The following is a 19,324-nucleotide window of genomic DNA, read 5'->3' on the forward strand; positions in this document are numbered from 1 at the left end:
ACTCTGATGTACAATAACAATAAAAAGATGTTTAAAGACAGAGTCAGCAGCTTGTTCCTTCAAAATAAAATACAGACTTCTCCTCAAGTAAAGCTGCTCCATTGTCCCTTCTGGGCCTCCGTACATGTGTGGTGGTGACTGTGTCCGCAGAGACTCTGTCCTCTGACTGGATTTTACTGTTCTGCTTTGTTCTGGTTGACTCGGGATGTTTCTGGGCGGAGAGCTGGTGTGTTTCCTCCAGCCAATGACAGCGCAGCAGGTGAGTTTAGGAGTGGATAAAATTCAGAGATTGGACGATTCAAACCGGTTAATATGACGGATGTGGACGTAGCAGCAAAGAAGAGATAATATAATCACAGTGAGGAGAAACACCAAGTGGATAAAGCTGGTTCTAAAACGAGGGTGAACCTTGTGTTGTCTTTTACCCGTGGACGTGGAGTTGGTCTACTTCCTGTTGGACAGGCAGGTGACAAACACCGGCGGTTAACTTGTGCTAGTGTGCGTTAGCTTGCAGTGAAGGTACAAGCAGTAAATGTACCCACTACGTCCTGCAGGGGGCGGGGCTTCTGGGGGGGATGAGCCCAGGAGGAGGGGCACAGTTTGAATGTGTACAAACATTTCTACTGACTCCTCCTTTAAAATAAACTTGTAATATGTCTTCCTGTTTAGTTTGTGTTGAGTGTTGTTTGTTTGTTTCTCACCGACTGATTCCACCAGAGCCAGAGTCTTGAGGTGTCCGGTCAGCAGGACGTTGTGGAGGTCTCTGTAGCAGCAGTTCAGTGTGATGTACCTCACATCCCGAACCATAATGTCCTCCACGCGGATGTTATACTTCCTGAGGGAAGAGGAAGGGATCAGACAGAATACGATCGTCAGGTTCTGAATCTCAGGACATGAACTTTTATGAATTATGATACTCTAGTGCTGGAGAACTGCTTGGTCAGTGCAGTTTAAAAACAAACAACTGTCATTCCTCGCTGCCGCTGACAGTACACCTTTCCCTCAGCTGAGCGGTCAAACACGTCGACACGTCACACGGACAGTGACGGCGTGGCCATGTGTACAGTGGGGGGAAGTGGGTGACATTGTGTGAGCAGATCTTGCCTCAGCAGAATTGTACGCCCCGGTACACCAGTCATAAACACTCAGCTCGCTCTTCCTGCCCGAGCCTGCCAAAAACCTGCAAACACGACAGCAGCCACTCGACGGCTTCAGCTGCCAAGTCCCGAAGCCGTGCCAGGACAAAGGCTCCGGCCAAGCCTCCGCTCCTTATTGTGGTGACAACTCAATACGCAAACAAAGTTCATTTGATGAGCATCCTCCCCCGTCTTTAAAACACAGCACACAGTTTGTCTTAAATCACTACAGTGAAAACGCCTCCAAACTTCATGTGGCAACAAGAAGAAATCAGTGCAGGAAGGTTTAGATCCTCATGATGCTGAAGGAAGCTGAAGCAAGGGATCGAACGTCTCCAATAAAATACATTGAAGGAGATTTTGGCATTTTTACCTTGGGCTCTGTTTTTACCCTTTAGCAGGTGTGAATAAATAATTTAGGTTATTTGTCACTGCTGCCTTGATTGGTCAGTTAATAAATACTACAGTGAGAGTTTGTGTTTAAATAAAAACGCCTGCGAGTTGGAGACAAAGCGAGCTGCACTGTTTCACACTTGACGCGCATCGTTCCCCACAATCACTCGTCAACTGTTCCCTCCTGATTCGGCGGTCTATTTAAGCTCCAAAAGATTTCCAGTGTCTCCATCTGCTCTGTCATCGCCACTGCAGTCCCCCATCAGTGCTGCACTTATCATTTCAGCACCACCATCCACCTGTAGGCTCCGACTCGGGGGTTGAAGATACTCTTGAATCACATTTAAATATCAGCATGTGAAATGAACCAGTGAGGAGTGATGAAGAGCCTAGACGCTGAACTCAAATACTGTTTTGCTGCTGCAAGAGGTCAAAAAGCTCCAGCAACACATCACTAACAAATTAGACCGACACGTTTCGTCTTGTGGCCTTCATCAGGATTCTGATGACCCTGATGAAGGCCACAAGACGAAACGCGTCGCATCAGGTGTTGCTGGAGCTTTTTGACCTCTTCTAGCCTTTCACTATTCATGCACCTTGCAAGTTGGTGAAGTTGTGCCAGAAAATCCTGCTCTGCTTCTTCAGTGTTTTGCTGCTGCAATAAAAATTACAATCCTACTGTTATTACCGGTGAATAAAGAGGAGGTGTGTTAGTACGTATTTTCATGGATTCATTCATCTTGATAATTTTGTGGACATATCTTTAAATTGTGTCAACCATCTCACAGTAATTCTACTTTTGGATGTCTGAAGCTGTAACCTTATATGGTGAAACATGGTAAATTGTAGCAGATCTATGTTTGGATAGGAGCCAACCATATGTTGTCAACAACTGTTTGCTAGACAGAGAGTCTACATCTGTTATGTATACAAATCAGTGTCATGTCATCTTTATTGTTTTATAGTGATGTACCCAAATGGAAAGGAATTTGTGGGCTGTACCTTCTAGCAGAATATAAGCCACACTGTGTGATGAAGACTTGGCCATTTTGCCATTTTGCCCATGATGGCCACTTTGCCAATGATTGTCAATGATTGTGAGATCTTGGTCAGCGTGGGTCAGCGATGGTCCGCACTTTGTCAGCCATCTGTGCTGTGTTTCTGTGTTGTCTGACCATGGCTGAAAAAATCTAAGATGATCCACAGTCTGTTTCACGATTTCATCATTGTTCATCTACTACAGAAATAACCCCCACCCAACAAGGTGGAATCCCGTCTATTTTCTGTCCGTGATGGTCAGCAAACAGACCTTTAGACACGCTTTGAAATAAACATCAGCCTCGAAGAAATCTCCCTTATTCGGATGCACGGGCGTCCTCTCTTAATTTGCTCATGGATCTGAGAGAATAACCTAACGCATGCCTCTGAACTGGCCACAACCGCTGCCAACGCTGATTTCCCCCGGGATATCAGAGGCAGTTGATGAAATCTGATTGGTCTCGTCTTAATTGAACCGTCCTCCCCAGAAGCTCGGAAACACATCTGATCAGCTGGAGCGATCTCGTTATAAGCCCGAGCTTATAGATCTGAACCCGGATAGACGGACTCAAAGGGTTATAACTGCAGGATTAAAGATCATCCATATTGTCCAGAGCAGCGAGGAGAGACTCGAGGGGGCGCTGACACATGAGCGTGTGTGTGTGTGTGTGTATGTGGGCGTACAGCTAATAAAAGGACGCTTGTAATGATCTGGAAAAAATAAGATCATCTTCTGAGGCTTTGCTGACTGTCAGAGGAGCAGAGACAACAGCAGAGAGAGGACAAGCAACCATAATTGGCTGTTATGAAATGCTAAGAAACACAAGAGGGGTAGATAGAGCAACACACACACACACACACACACACACACACACACACACACACACACACACACACACACACACACACACACACACACACACACACACACACACACACACACACACACACACACACACACACACACACACACACACACACACACACACACACACAGCAATGTCATGTAATTGTTCCCACCATTTTTTTTATTTACAAATTTGCAATCGAAGGGTAACGATGGATCCACCAAAAGAGGACATAGATCAGAAAAGAAAAGGAGAAGAAGAAGCGGAGGGGGTTACAAATGTGCGGCTGGGTGTGTGTACAGACACGGAGAGTGTGATGCAACATGCTGGTCGCGGGAAACATGTACATATCTGTGTTCATACGTGCAAAAGCTTCTCAAATATAAAAGATATGAAATCCTTATTTCTGCATGTATGTGAGGCAGTGGGAGCGAAATGAACGTGCCATGTTATACTGTACGACAGACATTACACAAGACTTCCTGTAAGAGAGAGAGAGAGAGAAAGTGAGTGTGTGTGTGTGTGTGTGTGTGTGTGTGTGTGTGTGTGTGTGTGTGTGTGTGTGTGTGTGTGGGTGGACGGTGGCGTGGGTGTTAGATGGATCTTTTCCAGTTTGAATGAAAATCACATTCAGCTTGGAGGGGGCCACACTACCTACAGCACCTCCTCCCCCGCTCTCATATGCTGCAGTAATAAAACACACACACCCACACACATGCACACACACACACACACACACACACACACATGCACACACACACACACGCACACACACACACACACACACACACACCCACACATGCACCAACACACACACACACACACACACACACACACACACACCCACACATGCACCAACACACACACACACACACACACACACACACACACACACCCACACATGCACCAACACACACACACACACACACACACACACACACATTCATATGCACAGTTAGAGGCAGTAAAAGAGGTAAAAATGTGATGAAGAACGGAGGGAAGAAGACGCTCTCTCTCTGCAGCAACTTGAGTTCATAATGTATTTGTGTTATCCATAAAGGAGTGACATTACTGTGTGTGTGAATTTAAAGTACACACACACACACACACACACACACACACCAGCCTGCACACGGGAGGTTCCAAACAGTCCATCGATCATCTTCACACCTCACAGACTTTTAACATTTACAAACATATACGTCAGCGTGATTTGATATTTGTCGATGATGGATGATCATGTCACGATTTATCTTCACTTAGCACGCACACGCAGAAACTCAAAGAAGCACCCGGGAGGCGTCCTGACAGTTTCTCAATCATCTCGGCCCGAAAACTTTGAACGTTTTGTAAACTTTGAGTTTGTCATGTAGAATGAATGATGTCGGAGGGACTGATACATACACACATAACAAAACAGAAAGTCTTACATCTTACATCTTATCACCCTCCTCGTTTCATTCTCTATGAACTGCTCCTCTTTTTTGTCTCTGCTGTTGAAGCTCATATTGACCTGAGTCATGCAGTGAGAGAACACCCTCTACACTCCGCTGCTTTACAAACAAACACAGTTTTCATAGCCTGGCGGGTTAGTCAGAAGGACCTGGGTGGCAAGGTTTACATCCTGGTACGGACTTAAATCTGTCTGGCGCTGCTGGTAGGAAATGATCGCTATGGTTACAGCGGTCTCTGCAGCAGCGGGAGTCGGTTGGGCTTGACGTGCAGAGACAGTTTGTACACGACCAGACACCTGTCTGTCCTCATGTGGTCTGAGACTGTGATCCATTACCTGGAAGACGATAGTTTAGGGGAGAGGACTGACTAACTCAAAAACACACCAGAAGCCAGAACTGTTGGACTGTTCAGGGCTAGAGCGACACCAAGCTGTGAACAGAAGCGATCTGCTACAGAAAGATTAACAACAGAGAGAGAGACTCTGGGAGAGGAGGGTTCCTCACCCAGGGGAGATATGACGCTGTGTGATGCAGCTGAAAACCCCCTTCTGTCATTCAGATCCATCATCCCACAGACAAAGTATGGAAACTGGTCTGGCAGCTGGAGACGTGCCTAAGTACTGCCAAGGTTCCCTTGAGCAGGAACGACTTATAGCGCCCCGTGTGTGTAGCCCCCTCACTCTGACATCTTTCCATACATGTCCATAGATCCTGTAGCCAGTGTGTATCTCTCAGTAACAAAGGGTAACTCTGAATTCACCCTCAGGGAGTCATAAAGTTAAACGTAATGTGTAAGACTCTAAACAGTTATTGTCTTTTTAATCGTAGTGATGCTTTCAAAAGGGAACATGAGCCTGTGACCGTAGTTTGCCTCATTACATAATCAGCAAAGGGAAAATAACAAACCACGCAACACCTCTCTGACACCTCAGCTCACATTACACGCAGTGTTCTCTCTTCTCCTCTCTCTCTCAGACACACTTACAGACAGAAGAGGAGGCCGAGGACGGGCTGGAGAGGCCATGAGGTCACAGTCGATAATAAGGAGAGACAGAGGAGAAGACGACGGCGGAGGAGACAGAGAGAGAGAGGAGCAGAGAACGATGAGATGGATAGCCCGGGTCAACTGAGGTGCTGATGCAGAAAGTGGATGACTCAAGTAGCAGACAGGGACGAACCCCTTCAGAAAACCGCCACAGAAAATGATTAACAGATGGAGGATGAAATAAAAAATGTCCTCATCGCTCCCACTTTGTGCATGATGCATCCTAACCATTATCTCCACCTAATGGTTTGCCAGCATCCAAAACAATAATCGTCTCCAAACAATGAAATGAAAAGCACCTCTGTGTGGAGCACAGCATCCCACTCGGCACTGTGTGGTCGGCTTGAATTATGAATCGGGGGTTAAAGCAATTAAAGGCTACATCATGCTGTGACACCGGACAAGGCACCTCCACCCAGGTTTGTCTTTCTGTCCAAACCCTCCCTGTGAAGTCAGAAGGTGTGAAAGCTGCCTGTTAGAAGCACAGACTGAAAATATTAACGGACGAAGCCTGAGTGACGTCACCCGTCTGTTCCTGCAGGGGGCGCTGGAGTCCCATCGATGGCGGTCTCCATGCTGGAAATGCTGTCTCAGTCTAACTTTCAGTCAACCTAACGACAGGCTGAGAGCTGGAGCTGAGGCAGGTTTTAAACCTCCTGAAAAACCGTTACTACTATGGATAACACGTATCGTTTTCAAAGTCAAAACGGAGCCGTTTTAAACAAATTCACCCCCCTACAGTGTGTGATAGTGAGGAGAAAAACTAATCAGAAATATTTTGTTTTTTTGAACCCGGCTGTGAACATGTTTTTTTCTGCTGTAAAAACGGCTTTTTTGCCGGTCATGTGAATGTGACTTCCTGTAGCCAATCACAGGACTGACATCATTTAATTTCCCTTCTTTAAATACTCGACAATCGCTGCTGATATTTGGATTGTTTCTGTACTATTATCTTTAAATGTTGAGCTTTTGAACTATTAATGTTGATGGATTGATATGACTTCTTTGTCCACCTCTGAAAGTTGTCTTACATCACAGCAGCTACCGGAGTTTCATGCTGGTTAAAGTATCTCCTCATGTGATGTCATGTGATGTGTGATGCTCAAATGTACGTACTCGTGATTTCCCCAGCCCAGCTCAGGGAGGTAGGGCAGCTTCTTGATCCTGATGATGGAGTCATAGAGCGAGGGCTGCAGGGACTGGGCCACGGCGTTGGCCAGAATCACCGCTATCATCACTGGCAGGATGTGGGAGATCTGTCCCGTCAGCTCGAATATAATGACAGCGGTGGAGACAGTGTGTGTGACCGCTCCTGACAACGCCGCAGCACCTTTAGGGGAGGAGAGAGGACAGCGTCATGAGCAGAGGACAAAGAGGAGCTGTCGGCATGCATTTGTTAAGCACAGTGGTTTTGAAGACCAGGTCTCCGGCCCCATAAGGGGGGTCCTTCAGGGGCATCATGCATCAAATGAATGAACAGTGACATCGATTAGGATTTCAAACGGTAACCAGTTATACTTTAACAAGATCAAAGAGAAGCATATAGAGAAAATGTTGAGGAATACAAACAACTGAAGCCCTGGACGAGTTTCTCACGTCCGACCAGACGTGCTCAGTTCTGCAAACAGAAACCGTATCAGCAATGGAAGAGGGCGCCAAAACATGAGTCGGTCTCAAGTTTAAAAAAAAACAAAAAAACACTTTCATGTTCAGATATTCCCTCTGAGTTTTACACGTTGCCATGTTTATTTTAAGCACCTGAATAATTCGTTCATCATTTTCTCTTGTAATCTCCTTTAATCTATGACACAAACCTCTGATTACAAGCTGCTGTAAGACACGCTCTCTTTGTGTCAACGTCGACGCCCCCTGCAGACACATCGGGAGGATTTATCTCCGTGTCTCCTCCTGTCCTCTGCATGTGTAAGCAATGTTTTCGGACAATACATTTCTCTCTGCTCTATTTCAAATGCCTAATGTGCATCTCTGGCGTGGAAATTTGAAAAAGAAAAAGGTTGTTTGGAAGGATTTCTGTAAATCACTTCGTCTGACATCTACCTTGCCACAGAAGCTTAAGGCGTTACATAAAACAATACATTCAAACTTTTCTCTGATGGTTTCGTCTGCTTTTTGGGTCACGAAGAGGCTGTCATCGGTTGAGAGGCGGGGTTACTCCCTGGACTGTTCACCTGTCAATCACAGGGCTGACATATAGAGACAGACAACCAGCCACACTCACATTCACACCGACGGACAATTTAGAGTCAGCAGTTAACCTAACGAGTATGTCTTTGGATTGTGGGAGGAAGACGGAGATCCCGGAGAGAACCCACACATTCACGGGGAGAACATGCAAACCCCACACAGAGAGGCTCCTGTCAGACGGGGATTCAAACCAGGAACCTCCTCGCTGTGAGACGACAGCACTAACCACTGCAGCACTGTGCAGGCGGCAATATTTCACATTATATATTTAAAGCACTTTTAACCCTCGATCTGTTTGTACTCCAACAAACTGAAGTCTCATTCCTCCTCGTGCTCGCTAACAGAGAAAATGTTCTCATTCAGCTGATTCAATAACAAAGGGAGACACAAAATCTCTCATATAAAAGCTGCATCTGATCACACAGTGCAGCATGGGGTGAAGTGAGCCTTCACTGCTTGACAGAGAAAATGGATGAGTCCAATCCAATGAACGAGATGAACGCTGGAAAAAGCATTCGAATCAAGTGAAGGAGAGGGGCAAGCGGAGAGAGAGTGAGAGAAACAGATGGTGTGTGTTAGAGCCTACGCAGAAAGCTTTCATTGTTCTTCCTCGTAACTTAATTAAGCCTTTTGTACATCTGCCGTCCCGCCTCTGATAAATGCTGCTGCTCCCACTGCCCGGCGTAACATTTAGTCCTTAAAGCGAGCTCGGCTTTGCGATGAAAGAGGCTCATCAGAGCGACAGGCCGGTAACAGGCTGAGTCATCTGCTACGGAGAACCACGACCACAACGACAACATCAGCAGCCTGAGAAGAGCAGCCGCCACCGACGTGTAACAGCGGCGTTATCAGCACAGCTGTCAACAAGTAGCATGGCGGAGAACATGACGGCGCTGCATCTCATTAGACCAGCAGCACCAGCGGGCATGGAGATATCATTATGAAAGCACAGCTGGTGTTTGCAGGACAGGAAGTACACTTTCTGTTACATTACATGTTCCATCTGTTACATAAAAGTAGCATTTATTTGATGCAAACAACAGTTTATCTACAATTAGTTTAAAAAATGTGATCGATCGGACAGAACTTAAAGGAGCAATATGTAACTCTGACACCCAGTGTTTAAAATGGGTACTGCAGTCTAAATTCTAAACATTGTAGAGATCTGTCCCCCCCCTCCTGCCTAGAGTCCATGTTCACACAGGTTGCCATGTGGTGGACACTGAAGCTTCAGTGTTTATCCAGCTCTGCATCAGTATGTAAACCTTTCTGTGTTCTAACCTCTCTCCATTTTTCAAAAGCATCTCCAATATTGATCCTAGTTTGAGCACGTTTCTGCTCGTGGAGCTTATTAGAAACATGCAGAGGCTTTTTAGGTCAGATACAATCACTTCTATCTGAACCACTTCTCTTGCCCGCTTCCATCGCTGCAACACCTGTTGGTTTGACCTGATAACTGCTCTCATATCTGGAAAACTGAGGGGTGTCCAAAACGGCCTTGTGGGGGTGTCTTAAAACTGCCTACCTTCTCTGGTCCAAACAAATCCAGAGCATTCAGGACCAGAATCTAAAGTTAGAAGGAGGACATACTGGCTGCTGCATTGTTGTCAGAGAAGCCAGCACTTCAACATAGCATGTTTCCTTAATGTCTGATCATATAGTAAGGTCACTTTATCATTTCACTCACTACACATCTTACTGATTGGACCTTAAAGGTATGACAAAAAGCAGTTGCTATCAGAGCTGTCATGGCAGAAGCAAATGTTCCTGTGGTTGCTTTAATGATGACAAAATCTTGTCTTTTGTTAAAAAGTTAAGTGCATTATTCTGGTATATTTTCAGTTTTTACACACCATGAAGCAGAGTAACGACACACAGAGAGGACTTAACTGTTCAACAGCTGCAGGACAAATTCAAAATGTGGAATTCATATCACTGACTTTCAAGGGGTAAAGGAAATCTTTGACATTATTTTATTTAATGATGCAACATCAACAGAAAGTTCCTCCTGGCAGCAGCACTGTGGCTCGTAAATCTTCGAGGTTTGTCTTTTATTTCTTTAACGTCTCATCTGGGAATCTCTTAAATGTAACAGATTCAGTCTGAAGCATTTGAGGCTGACTATATATTCCTCACGTCATATTTACTTCTAAACTGTAAACTGAGGCGTCAGGCTGCAAGAAATATTCAGTTTTCTTTAAGTGTTGGTGAGAAGAGTGAAGGCAGTGATGCCTTGCCAAGATCGTAATGAGAAGAAATTAAAACATTAACATCACTCAACAGCAGCTGAACTGGTTATGAAGGAGACAAACTTCAGCTTCTAATGATTTGAATTCTGTTTATAGACGGGAGAAAACGGACTGAGTATGACTCTTCAGCAGTGATGAGAGTCAGACTGTTCAGTGTAATAGGTAAAGAACCATGAGTGTGTCCTTCACGTACCGACGACAGCGTAACCTCCTGGCACGATGGAGTAAATGGTGCCGTCCGTGTGAATGCCATCTGGGAACCAGGCTGCCATGCTCTCTCCGACCAGGCGACCAAAAGCTGCCCCTGAGACCAACAGGAACAGGAACACAAAGAAACACAGCGACAGTCAGTACTGAGGGCCATTGTGAACTGAGTGGTGTTAAGTAGCTGCTGTAGTCTGAATGTTTGAAAAACAAAGACAGTATCTCAGTTTCAACACTTTTTAAATGGTTAAAGAAACCTAATAGTTAAAAATCTTCTTAAAAATTCTCTGCTATGTATCACTCCACTGAAAGTCCTCGTCCAATCCAGACTAGTAAGTAAATAGAAATGATCTTTAAATTAATAAAGTAAACATTAAAGGTAGAGTCAGTATCCTGCCTCCTTCGAAATAAAATACAGACTTCTCCTAAAGTAAAGCTGCTCCATCGTCCCTTCTGGGCCTCCGTACATGACTTGCTTTTATGTGATGTCGTCTTCTTAATGTCTTTTCTTACTGGTATTACTATTTTTATCTTCTTTTACTTCTTACTGTTCTTTTATTTATGCTCTTATCTCGTATTTATGCTCATATCTTAATCTCCTCTTGTGTTTTAACTTGGTAATTTCTGATCTTACTTAGTCTATTTATGTTTCATATTTATATTTACTTTTTATTTTTATTAATATTATAGTTTGGGGTTTTTTGATCCTTTAACCACTTGTTTCTATTTCTTCTACTGCTCTTACCTTCTTATTACTGTTATCTTTTTATTTATTTTTTTCAGCTCTTTCAGTTTCTTACATCTTTTTAAATCTTTGGTCCTCTTGGTCTCAGCTCGTGTTGTTGGGTTCTTGTGTTGCCTGGGTTCTTATAATGGTTCTTGTGATGGTCGGGTTATATATGTCTGTTGGGTATTGTACACTTTGTGTTCTTTTCTGTTGAATTGTATTTAATTATTTTTTGTATTTTGCATCTGTTATTTTCTTACTGTTGTTAATGTTCTTCTGTGTTTGGTTTAGTTTGCTTTGTTCTTGTTTTTGCTGTTTGTCAAAGCACTTTGTGAACCTGTGTTTTTAAAAGGTGCTATATAAATAAAGTTATTATGTGTGGTGGTGACTGTGTCTGCAGAGACTCTGTCCTCTGGCTGGATTTTACTGTTCTGGTTTGTTCTGGTTGACTCTGGATGTTTCTGGGCGGAGCTGGTGTGTTTCCTCCAGCCAATGACAGCGCAGCAGGTGAGTTTAGGAGTGGATACAGTTCAGTGATTGGACGATTCAAACCGGTTAATATGACGGACGTGGACGTAGCAGCAAAGAAGAGAAAATATAATCATAGTGAGGAGAAACACCAAGCGGATAAAGCTCGTTCTAAAACGAGGGTGAACCTTGTGTTGTCTTTTACTCGTGGACGTGGAGTTGTTCTGCTTCCTGTTGGACAGGCAGGTGACAAACACCGGCGGTTAGCTTGTGCTAGCGTGTGTTAGCTTGCAGTGTAGTTACAAGCAGTAAACGCACACACTACGTCCTGCAGGGGGCGGGGCTTCTGGGGGGCAATGAGCCCAAAAGGAGGGGCCACGTTTGAAATTTGTGTTTACAAACATTTCTACTGACTCCTCCTTTAACTAATAAGACATCCTTCCACTGAGCTAACTACCTAGCTAACTAACTTGCTGCTAGCATTTTTATATCCATTCTAGAAAGTTGGATGGCTGCAAGACGAGCGTTATAAGTTTTGTAGGTTATTTTTTTAATTCTATTTTATTCAGTTAACAACATGCATGTGATGTAAATCCTGCTTTAGGAACTTTGAGCTCATTTCAAATATATATGTCAAAATTAAAGAGCCAGCCTCGCTCCGTCCTGTTTTAATGGGCAGGATGTCTCCGGGCTGGTTGCTGCTTACCGATGACGAATACTGGCATGAAGGCTCCGCAGGGCACTGGGATGGTGGTGGCCAGGGCAGACATCCAGAACTAAAAGAGAAAAACAAAGAGGGCGATCAGGAGAGAGACGACATAGAAAAAATAACAAGGTGGCATTTCAATTAGCGTCAGAGTGCCATCCTGTGTGCCCCGAGATGATAGCCGAGTCCAATCCTCTACAAGCCAGGAGGAGGCGACCATGCGGGGCTTATTGCTGGGGTTAGATTGGACTGTCACTTTCACTCCTCATTTGACAAAGACCCCCAAATGAACCCTGGGTAATGAGCAGGCTCCGCCGATTGGCTGATTATGTACAATGTGAAAGGAAGACTGCTAATTAGAAAAGACAAACAAAAAGGGAAATGTCACCACGACGATGTGTGAGCATTAACGACAGGTGTGTCTGCATATGTGTGTGTGTGACTTTAAGCAAAGAGTTCTTGGGTGGGTGGTGGGGCTACACAAATATTCAAGACATTAATCAATCTATAAATATGAAAACAATGTCTTCAAACTCGTGTGGATTTTAGACATGAGGTCTAATTCATCCTCCTCACGGGCGCGTTCTATCGATCCATTCTTCAGTAAATAAACGATCTATCACTCGAGCCTCGACATCGAAGGCGGACAATTATGACCAAACCAATCATAAGTTCAAGATCAGTGTCTCAGAGTTATCACAAAGCAATTAAAGACAGCTCAACTTCACCTAAAGTCGAGGCAAAGACGCTGGTGGGAAAGAAATACGGCAAATTAACTGTTCCTGCAGGGAGCGCTGGAGTCCCATCGATGGCGGTCTCCATGCTGGAAATACTGTCTCAGTCTAACTTTCAGTCAACCTAACGACAGGCTGAGAGCTAGAGCTGAGGCAGGTTTTAAACCTCCTGACAAACCGTTATACCGCGCCCACCTGTCAATCAGGTCAGCTACATGTCGATGCACTACTTTAAAACACACACATGCCTTCACAACATTTATAATAACCCTTCATTTACTGGTTTTCTTCTGCAAACGCTCCGTGACTTTTCATGGATCTTTAATGACACACTTTGTTTCATCTTCACCCTGCATGTCCTTCAGATGTTATTTAGGCAAAAACTATCTTATACTTTTGAGACGGTCACACAGGCACACACAAAATCTAGACAAGAGCTTTGCATGCTTGGACTAAGTAAGAATTAGATTTTTGTACAAGTCATTACACAAACTTCATCAGCGTAATCGTCTCGTGGTTTCAAATAGACTTTTTAATTACGCTCATTGCTCCGTCTCTCTCTCCACACCTCCTCACCTCCTCTCCTCTCCCTCCCTGCTCCCTCTGCTCCGACTATAGTTAGCTGTAATTAAGGCCGGCTGCCACGGCCAAGTAATGGATCTCCTTCAGTAACCTTACACTGCTGTTTCACACCTCACACACTCGCTCACAAATATGTAAGTGGGTAGGTGTTCACACACACCCGCGCAGACACACTATGACACAAGCTCAGCGACAATAGTTGGAGCTGAATGCAGCCGGAGAGCAAAAGACTCACAAGCAGTCCAACACACAAACATGAAGCCTCATGGAAAAATCGATCATGGGGATAGTTTTTAGACTTATAGATGATAAGTCACTTCCTCTTTTATTCTTTCTCTTCTGTCCGGCCTGTGAAACTAGAAAGGTTTGAAGGATCTGAGAACTCATAACACAGGATTAACTTTATCACAGAGGCCATGAACTCTGAGGAGTGTGTTTCTTAGTGTGTACCTGCGTGGCTGTTGGACAGATAGTCACAAAATACACACACACACACACACACACACACACACACACACACACACACACACACACACACACACACACACACACACACACACACACACACACACACACACACACACACACACACACACACACACACACACACACACACACACACACACACACACACACACACACACCAAGCAGAGAACGATGCAGTTTAATCTAGTTATGATTTTAGGTTAAAGCCGAGTACCTGAACCCAGCTGTCGTCTGGTCTTTAAAACCGAGAGCCAATACATTAAGAGCTCCCCCTACTGACTAGCTGCAGTATGGGCCATAAGCTCCGCCTCCTCCATGTTAACAGATAGACAGGCAGAAAGGCAAGCCAAAGAAACTTAGCTCAACCTTCAGGACGTTATCACTTCTCGGAGTGTCTACTACCTGCTGCTGTGTCTCCTATCGGCTCACCCTGACTTCACACAGACAAAAAACGTCCACGTTAAGATCGCGTTAACACATGGTCACTTGTGCAGTGTTTGCAGTGTGAGTGGCTAGTGATGTATAGCGGGGGAGAAAGTCAATACTATTGAATTAGACTAAATAAAAAGCTTATTGCTGAAGGTTTTAACAAAAAGTCCTTGATATCGTTTTTAAAAATGCATTTCAGCTTCAGCCACGTTTTATGTGTGGTCTTAGATCAACATCTCTGATCCGGCGCCGAGGGACTGAGTGAACGGATTACAGACACGTCTCCAGCAGCGCCTCTTTATGTCCATAACAGCGTTATCTGAACCAGCTGCTTGTTTACCCACAATAACAACGACTGTCACACTCACACACTTGCCTACAGGTGAGCCTGACGGCGTGTTGGCTGCAGTGTCTTCTCCCAGTCCCCGTTTCACAGGAGCCGTAACCATGGCAACCACACTCATTTGATCATAATCTGCAGAATGACAGGTGCCCTGCGGTGCGGTTTCTCCTTCAGGTGGCTCGGAGTTGCCAGAGAGATGGACTAATAGCCACTTAAGATTTGATATGTATTCTTCAGATATGCTCAGAGCTGGAGGAAGCACTCGGTAATAAAACACCGCAGGAATATTACAAGCTCTGAAAACTCCACCGTACAAGAATAAAAGTATTAAAGGTAAAATAAAATGAAATGTCTGCAGGTGCCTACACTGGTATCCCAATGTGATGTCATTTCTTTGAAGAGTTTCAGTATATTCTGCTGATCCCCATTTTAAAACTCACATACAGTGTCACAATGCTTAATGTCTTTACTAAATTTCAGCACATGTTAGAGTAATCCCAGGATAAATCTGCAGAGGGCACCAAACGACTTGTCCAGCAAATCATGGCAACTTTTCAAAGACGGTAGCTCGGACATGAATCAAAGCATCCATGATTCTGCAGGACACTTGTTGCCCCCCTATCCGTCGCTATAATCAAATCTTTGCAGAAGGAATGAGTCACTTTCCTCTAAAGGAATTATTAATATTTCATGTAATCTAATCTAATGTAATCTACTGAGCGTACGTCTCACTGAGGAAGTGCATGACCATCAAAATGTATGAGGATCCTCGACCTCACGCTGACTTGGATGCACTGTCGGGGAGAGAAGCCAGCGAGCGAGCCGGGGTTTGATCAGGTTGTCGGTTTAAAAACCTAAAAGTGCTGAAAGAAAAAGCTATTATAGAAAACTTTCTACATTAAGATCCAATTAGAAATGATTAAATGAAGCACATACATTTTGACGGAGCCTTTAATGAGACTTATAAGCTATAGAGCTGCTTCAGGGCTCAAGGAGAGAGAAGTTATTAAACTCAGTCGGACTTAATAAGGAGACTTTATAAATTTTGTTTCTGGACTCAAATACTCTCAGCTGCTGTCTTATGAATCCACTCTGATGTTATTGTCACTGGGGGGCTTTTGTCGAGGTCCTATCGGCCTAAACAATGACTTTTATTTGGCTAAAAACAATAATTAATTTACCTAAATGTGTATTATTGACTTATTAGCAAGTGAAGACAAAAGTAAAAATAACAGCAAGTCGTGGCAGTAAGATATTAAAGGAGCAATATGTAACTCTGACCCCTAGTGCTTAAAATGGGTACTGTAGCCCAACTTGGTGATAAAGTGACCTTACTATATGATCAGACATGAAGGAAACATGCTATGTTGAAGTGCTGGCTTCTCTGACAACAATGCAGCAGCCAGTATGTCCTCCTTCTGACTTTAGATTCTGGTCCTGAATGCTCTGGATTTGTTTGGACCAGAGAACGTAGGCAGTTTTAAGACACCCCCACACGGCCGTTTTGGAGGCCCCTCGGTTTGCCAGATATGAGAGCAGTTATCAGGTCAACAGGTGTTGCAGTGATGGAAGCGGGTAAGAGAACTGGTTCAGATAGAAGTGATTGTATCCGACCTAAAAAGCCTCTGCATGTTTCTAATAAGCTCCACGAGCAGAAACGTGCTCAAACTAGGATCAATATTGGAGATGCTTTTGAAAAATGGAGAGAGGTTAGAACACAGAAAGGTTTACAGACCGATGCAGAGCTGGATAAACACTGAAGCTTCAGTGTCCACCACATGGCAACCTGCATGAGCATCGACTCTAGACAGGAGGGGGCAGACAGCTCTCTACAATGTTTAGAATTTGGACTGCAGTCCCCATTTTAAACACTAGGTGTCAGAGTTACATATTGCTCCTTTAAATACCATATTTCTTGTTTAATTTCCACTGTAAAACACTCTTGATTCCAGCCAATGATAGTCACACTTAGTTACTATACAGAAAGATAGTTAGCTAGGTATGCTAATGTTTAGCTTACATTAAAGCAGACAAACCCATTATTTAATAATCCATCCCTTATACTTTTGTTTTTGTATACTTTAATTTTAAAAAGCAGCCATCCAAGCGCTTCAAATAAAAGTCTCATTTTTAAATTCTGCTATATGCCCGAGGGTTTCAAACACGGTCAATTAAAAAGTGATCTACGACCGACTTTCATTCAGATTTATAATCAAAAGAATGTTAAAGCTCACCGGTGAGAGCAAAGTTTATCACCTATTACTGCACTTTATGCCCCCTGGCTGTGAATGAACCTTGCTTTATTGTCTTTAATCATATTTTAACTGTCAGAAAAGTGGCTAACACACAGATAAACAAGGTGAAACAGAGGAACTCGACTACAGAGAGCGCTGCTGCAGAACAACAGGAGCGAGGTGGAAAGATGGGACGAGTGGAGGATACTCAGGTCAAGGGTATGAGTTATGACGCACTATTCAGGACATTTATATTCCATTTAATTTGTCAGTCATCTGGGAGCCGTCCATGCTCGTGTGTGTGTGTGTGTGTGTGTGTGTGTGTGTGTGTGTGTGTGTGTGTGTGTGTGTGTGTGTGTGTGTGTGTGTGTGTGTGTGTCACATTGAGAGGACAGTCTATCGCCTGGGGGCCTCAGGGGACCCTCAGGGGCCCTTCTTCTACTCCCACTCCAATTACAGTGTCGCACAGCACTCTGTCAATGTGTCTCACACATACCCAAACAATCACACACACACACACACACACACACAGATAGCAGAGGACTCATTCAGCTTGTAGGACACACACACACACACACACACACACACCTGTATTAATAAACACATCCCTCACTGAGAGCTGCTGATGGGGATAATTGAACACCACTAAAAATAGCACTTAGCTGCAAAGAATACCAAGTGAGTTTGCAAGTGAGTGTGTGTTCATGTGTGTGTTCTTGTGTGTCTTTTCAGGTGTGCTTAACAGTTACAAATACTTTCAAACTTTCACAGAAGTTCCCCCACTTACGCTCATCTCATCAACAAACAGAAGCAGCCTCTGCGCCTACGACACATTCTCGCCTCCTTGTTGCCTCCCACATGTAATTCAAGTTTTTACAGCAGCTTTATTTGCCGACCTGTCAGCATCTACTTCCTAGAATCTTTCCACGCACCTTCACAAGTTTAGCAGCTGGAACGAGAGCTGTCCAGAAGTATCTGCATGAAAAGAAGCAACAAGACAAGATGGCTGCCATGCGGAATAAAAGAACCATTCATTACCGAGAACGGGAGAGAGGGAGCGAGCAATCTCCTCTTTGAAAATCACCAGGGGGAAAAGCAAAGGCTGTAATTATACAGAGCCATTACAGCCTCAGTTTGAATGCTGTATGTATCAGTGTGTGTGTGTGTGTGTGTGTGTGTGTGTGTGTGTGTGTGTGTGTGTGTGTGTGAGAGAGGAAAGATGTGACATAGATGGTGAGAGCAACTTGATGAGATTTTTGCAGGTGGGGGATTAAAGTTGGAAAAGTGTGCACATGTTTGTGTCCCTGCACTGTACTCATCTCACCTCTGTGTCACATCTGGAAAAGCTGAATTTGTCTCTGGTGACGGTGACCCCGTGTTCTTGTGTACACACACACACACACACACACACACACACACACACACACACACACACACACACACACACACACACACACACACACACACACACACACACACACACACACACACACACACACACACACACACACACACACACACACACACACACAGCCATCAGACTCTGTGAGTTTACATGCAGTTACAAAAGTCGATTTATTGAGTTAGTCCGACTAGTCAGAGTTAGTCAGACTAACACACCTTGATAATGCCGATGGAGATCAATTTCCGCTTGCATGTATACAACTCAATCGGACCCAAACTGGACTTGGCGCTCTGCGCATGCTTCACAGTCCCCACGCCAAGCTTTGACCCAGAAGTGGCGTCGGAGTCTGCCTTTCGAAATCACCATAAGCTAGGAGCCGTTTTGTGGCTGTTTTGTAAGCGAGCAGCGGAGTTGATGCAAGCAGTAACTGGGATCCATTGGAGGGAGATGAACAGCGGAGTGAAGACCAGTCACTCGGCTGCGTCTTGGATCATCTGCAGGGGTGTGATAGTTCATGTAGGAAGACCTGCCAGTGGAGAGTTACAATATGTGATATCACAGGAGCCTGAACCAGGAGCTGTGTAGCTCTGACAGGTAAGGTCTGGTCTTACTGATGTTGTACAGGGCAACTGGACAGG

At 44.4% G+C, this 19,324-nt stretch overlaps 1 protein-coding gene across 1 annotated transcript in view; it reads right to left on the reverse strand.

Moving 5' to 3' along the window:
* clcn2c (chloride channel 2c) overlaps positions 1-19,324 on the reverse strand; it is a 135,232-nt gene that overhangs the window by 36,522 nt on the left and 79,386 nt on the right. Inside the window, 4 exon segments of the mRNA XM_065960149.1 lie at positions 702-835; positions 7,031-7,244; positions 10,562-10,672; positions 12,474-12,543. Coding sequence (XP_065816221.1) covers positions 702-835; positions 7,031-7,244; positions 10,562-10,672; positions 12,474-12,543 — 529 coding nt within the window.

Source organism: Labrus bergylta, chromosome 11, assembly GCF_963930695.1.
Source record: "Labrus bergylta chromosome 11, fLabBer1.1, whole genome shotgun sequence".
Lineage (NCBI taxonomy): Eukaryota > Metazoa > Chordata > Actinopteri > Labriformes > Labridae > Labrus > Labrus bergylta.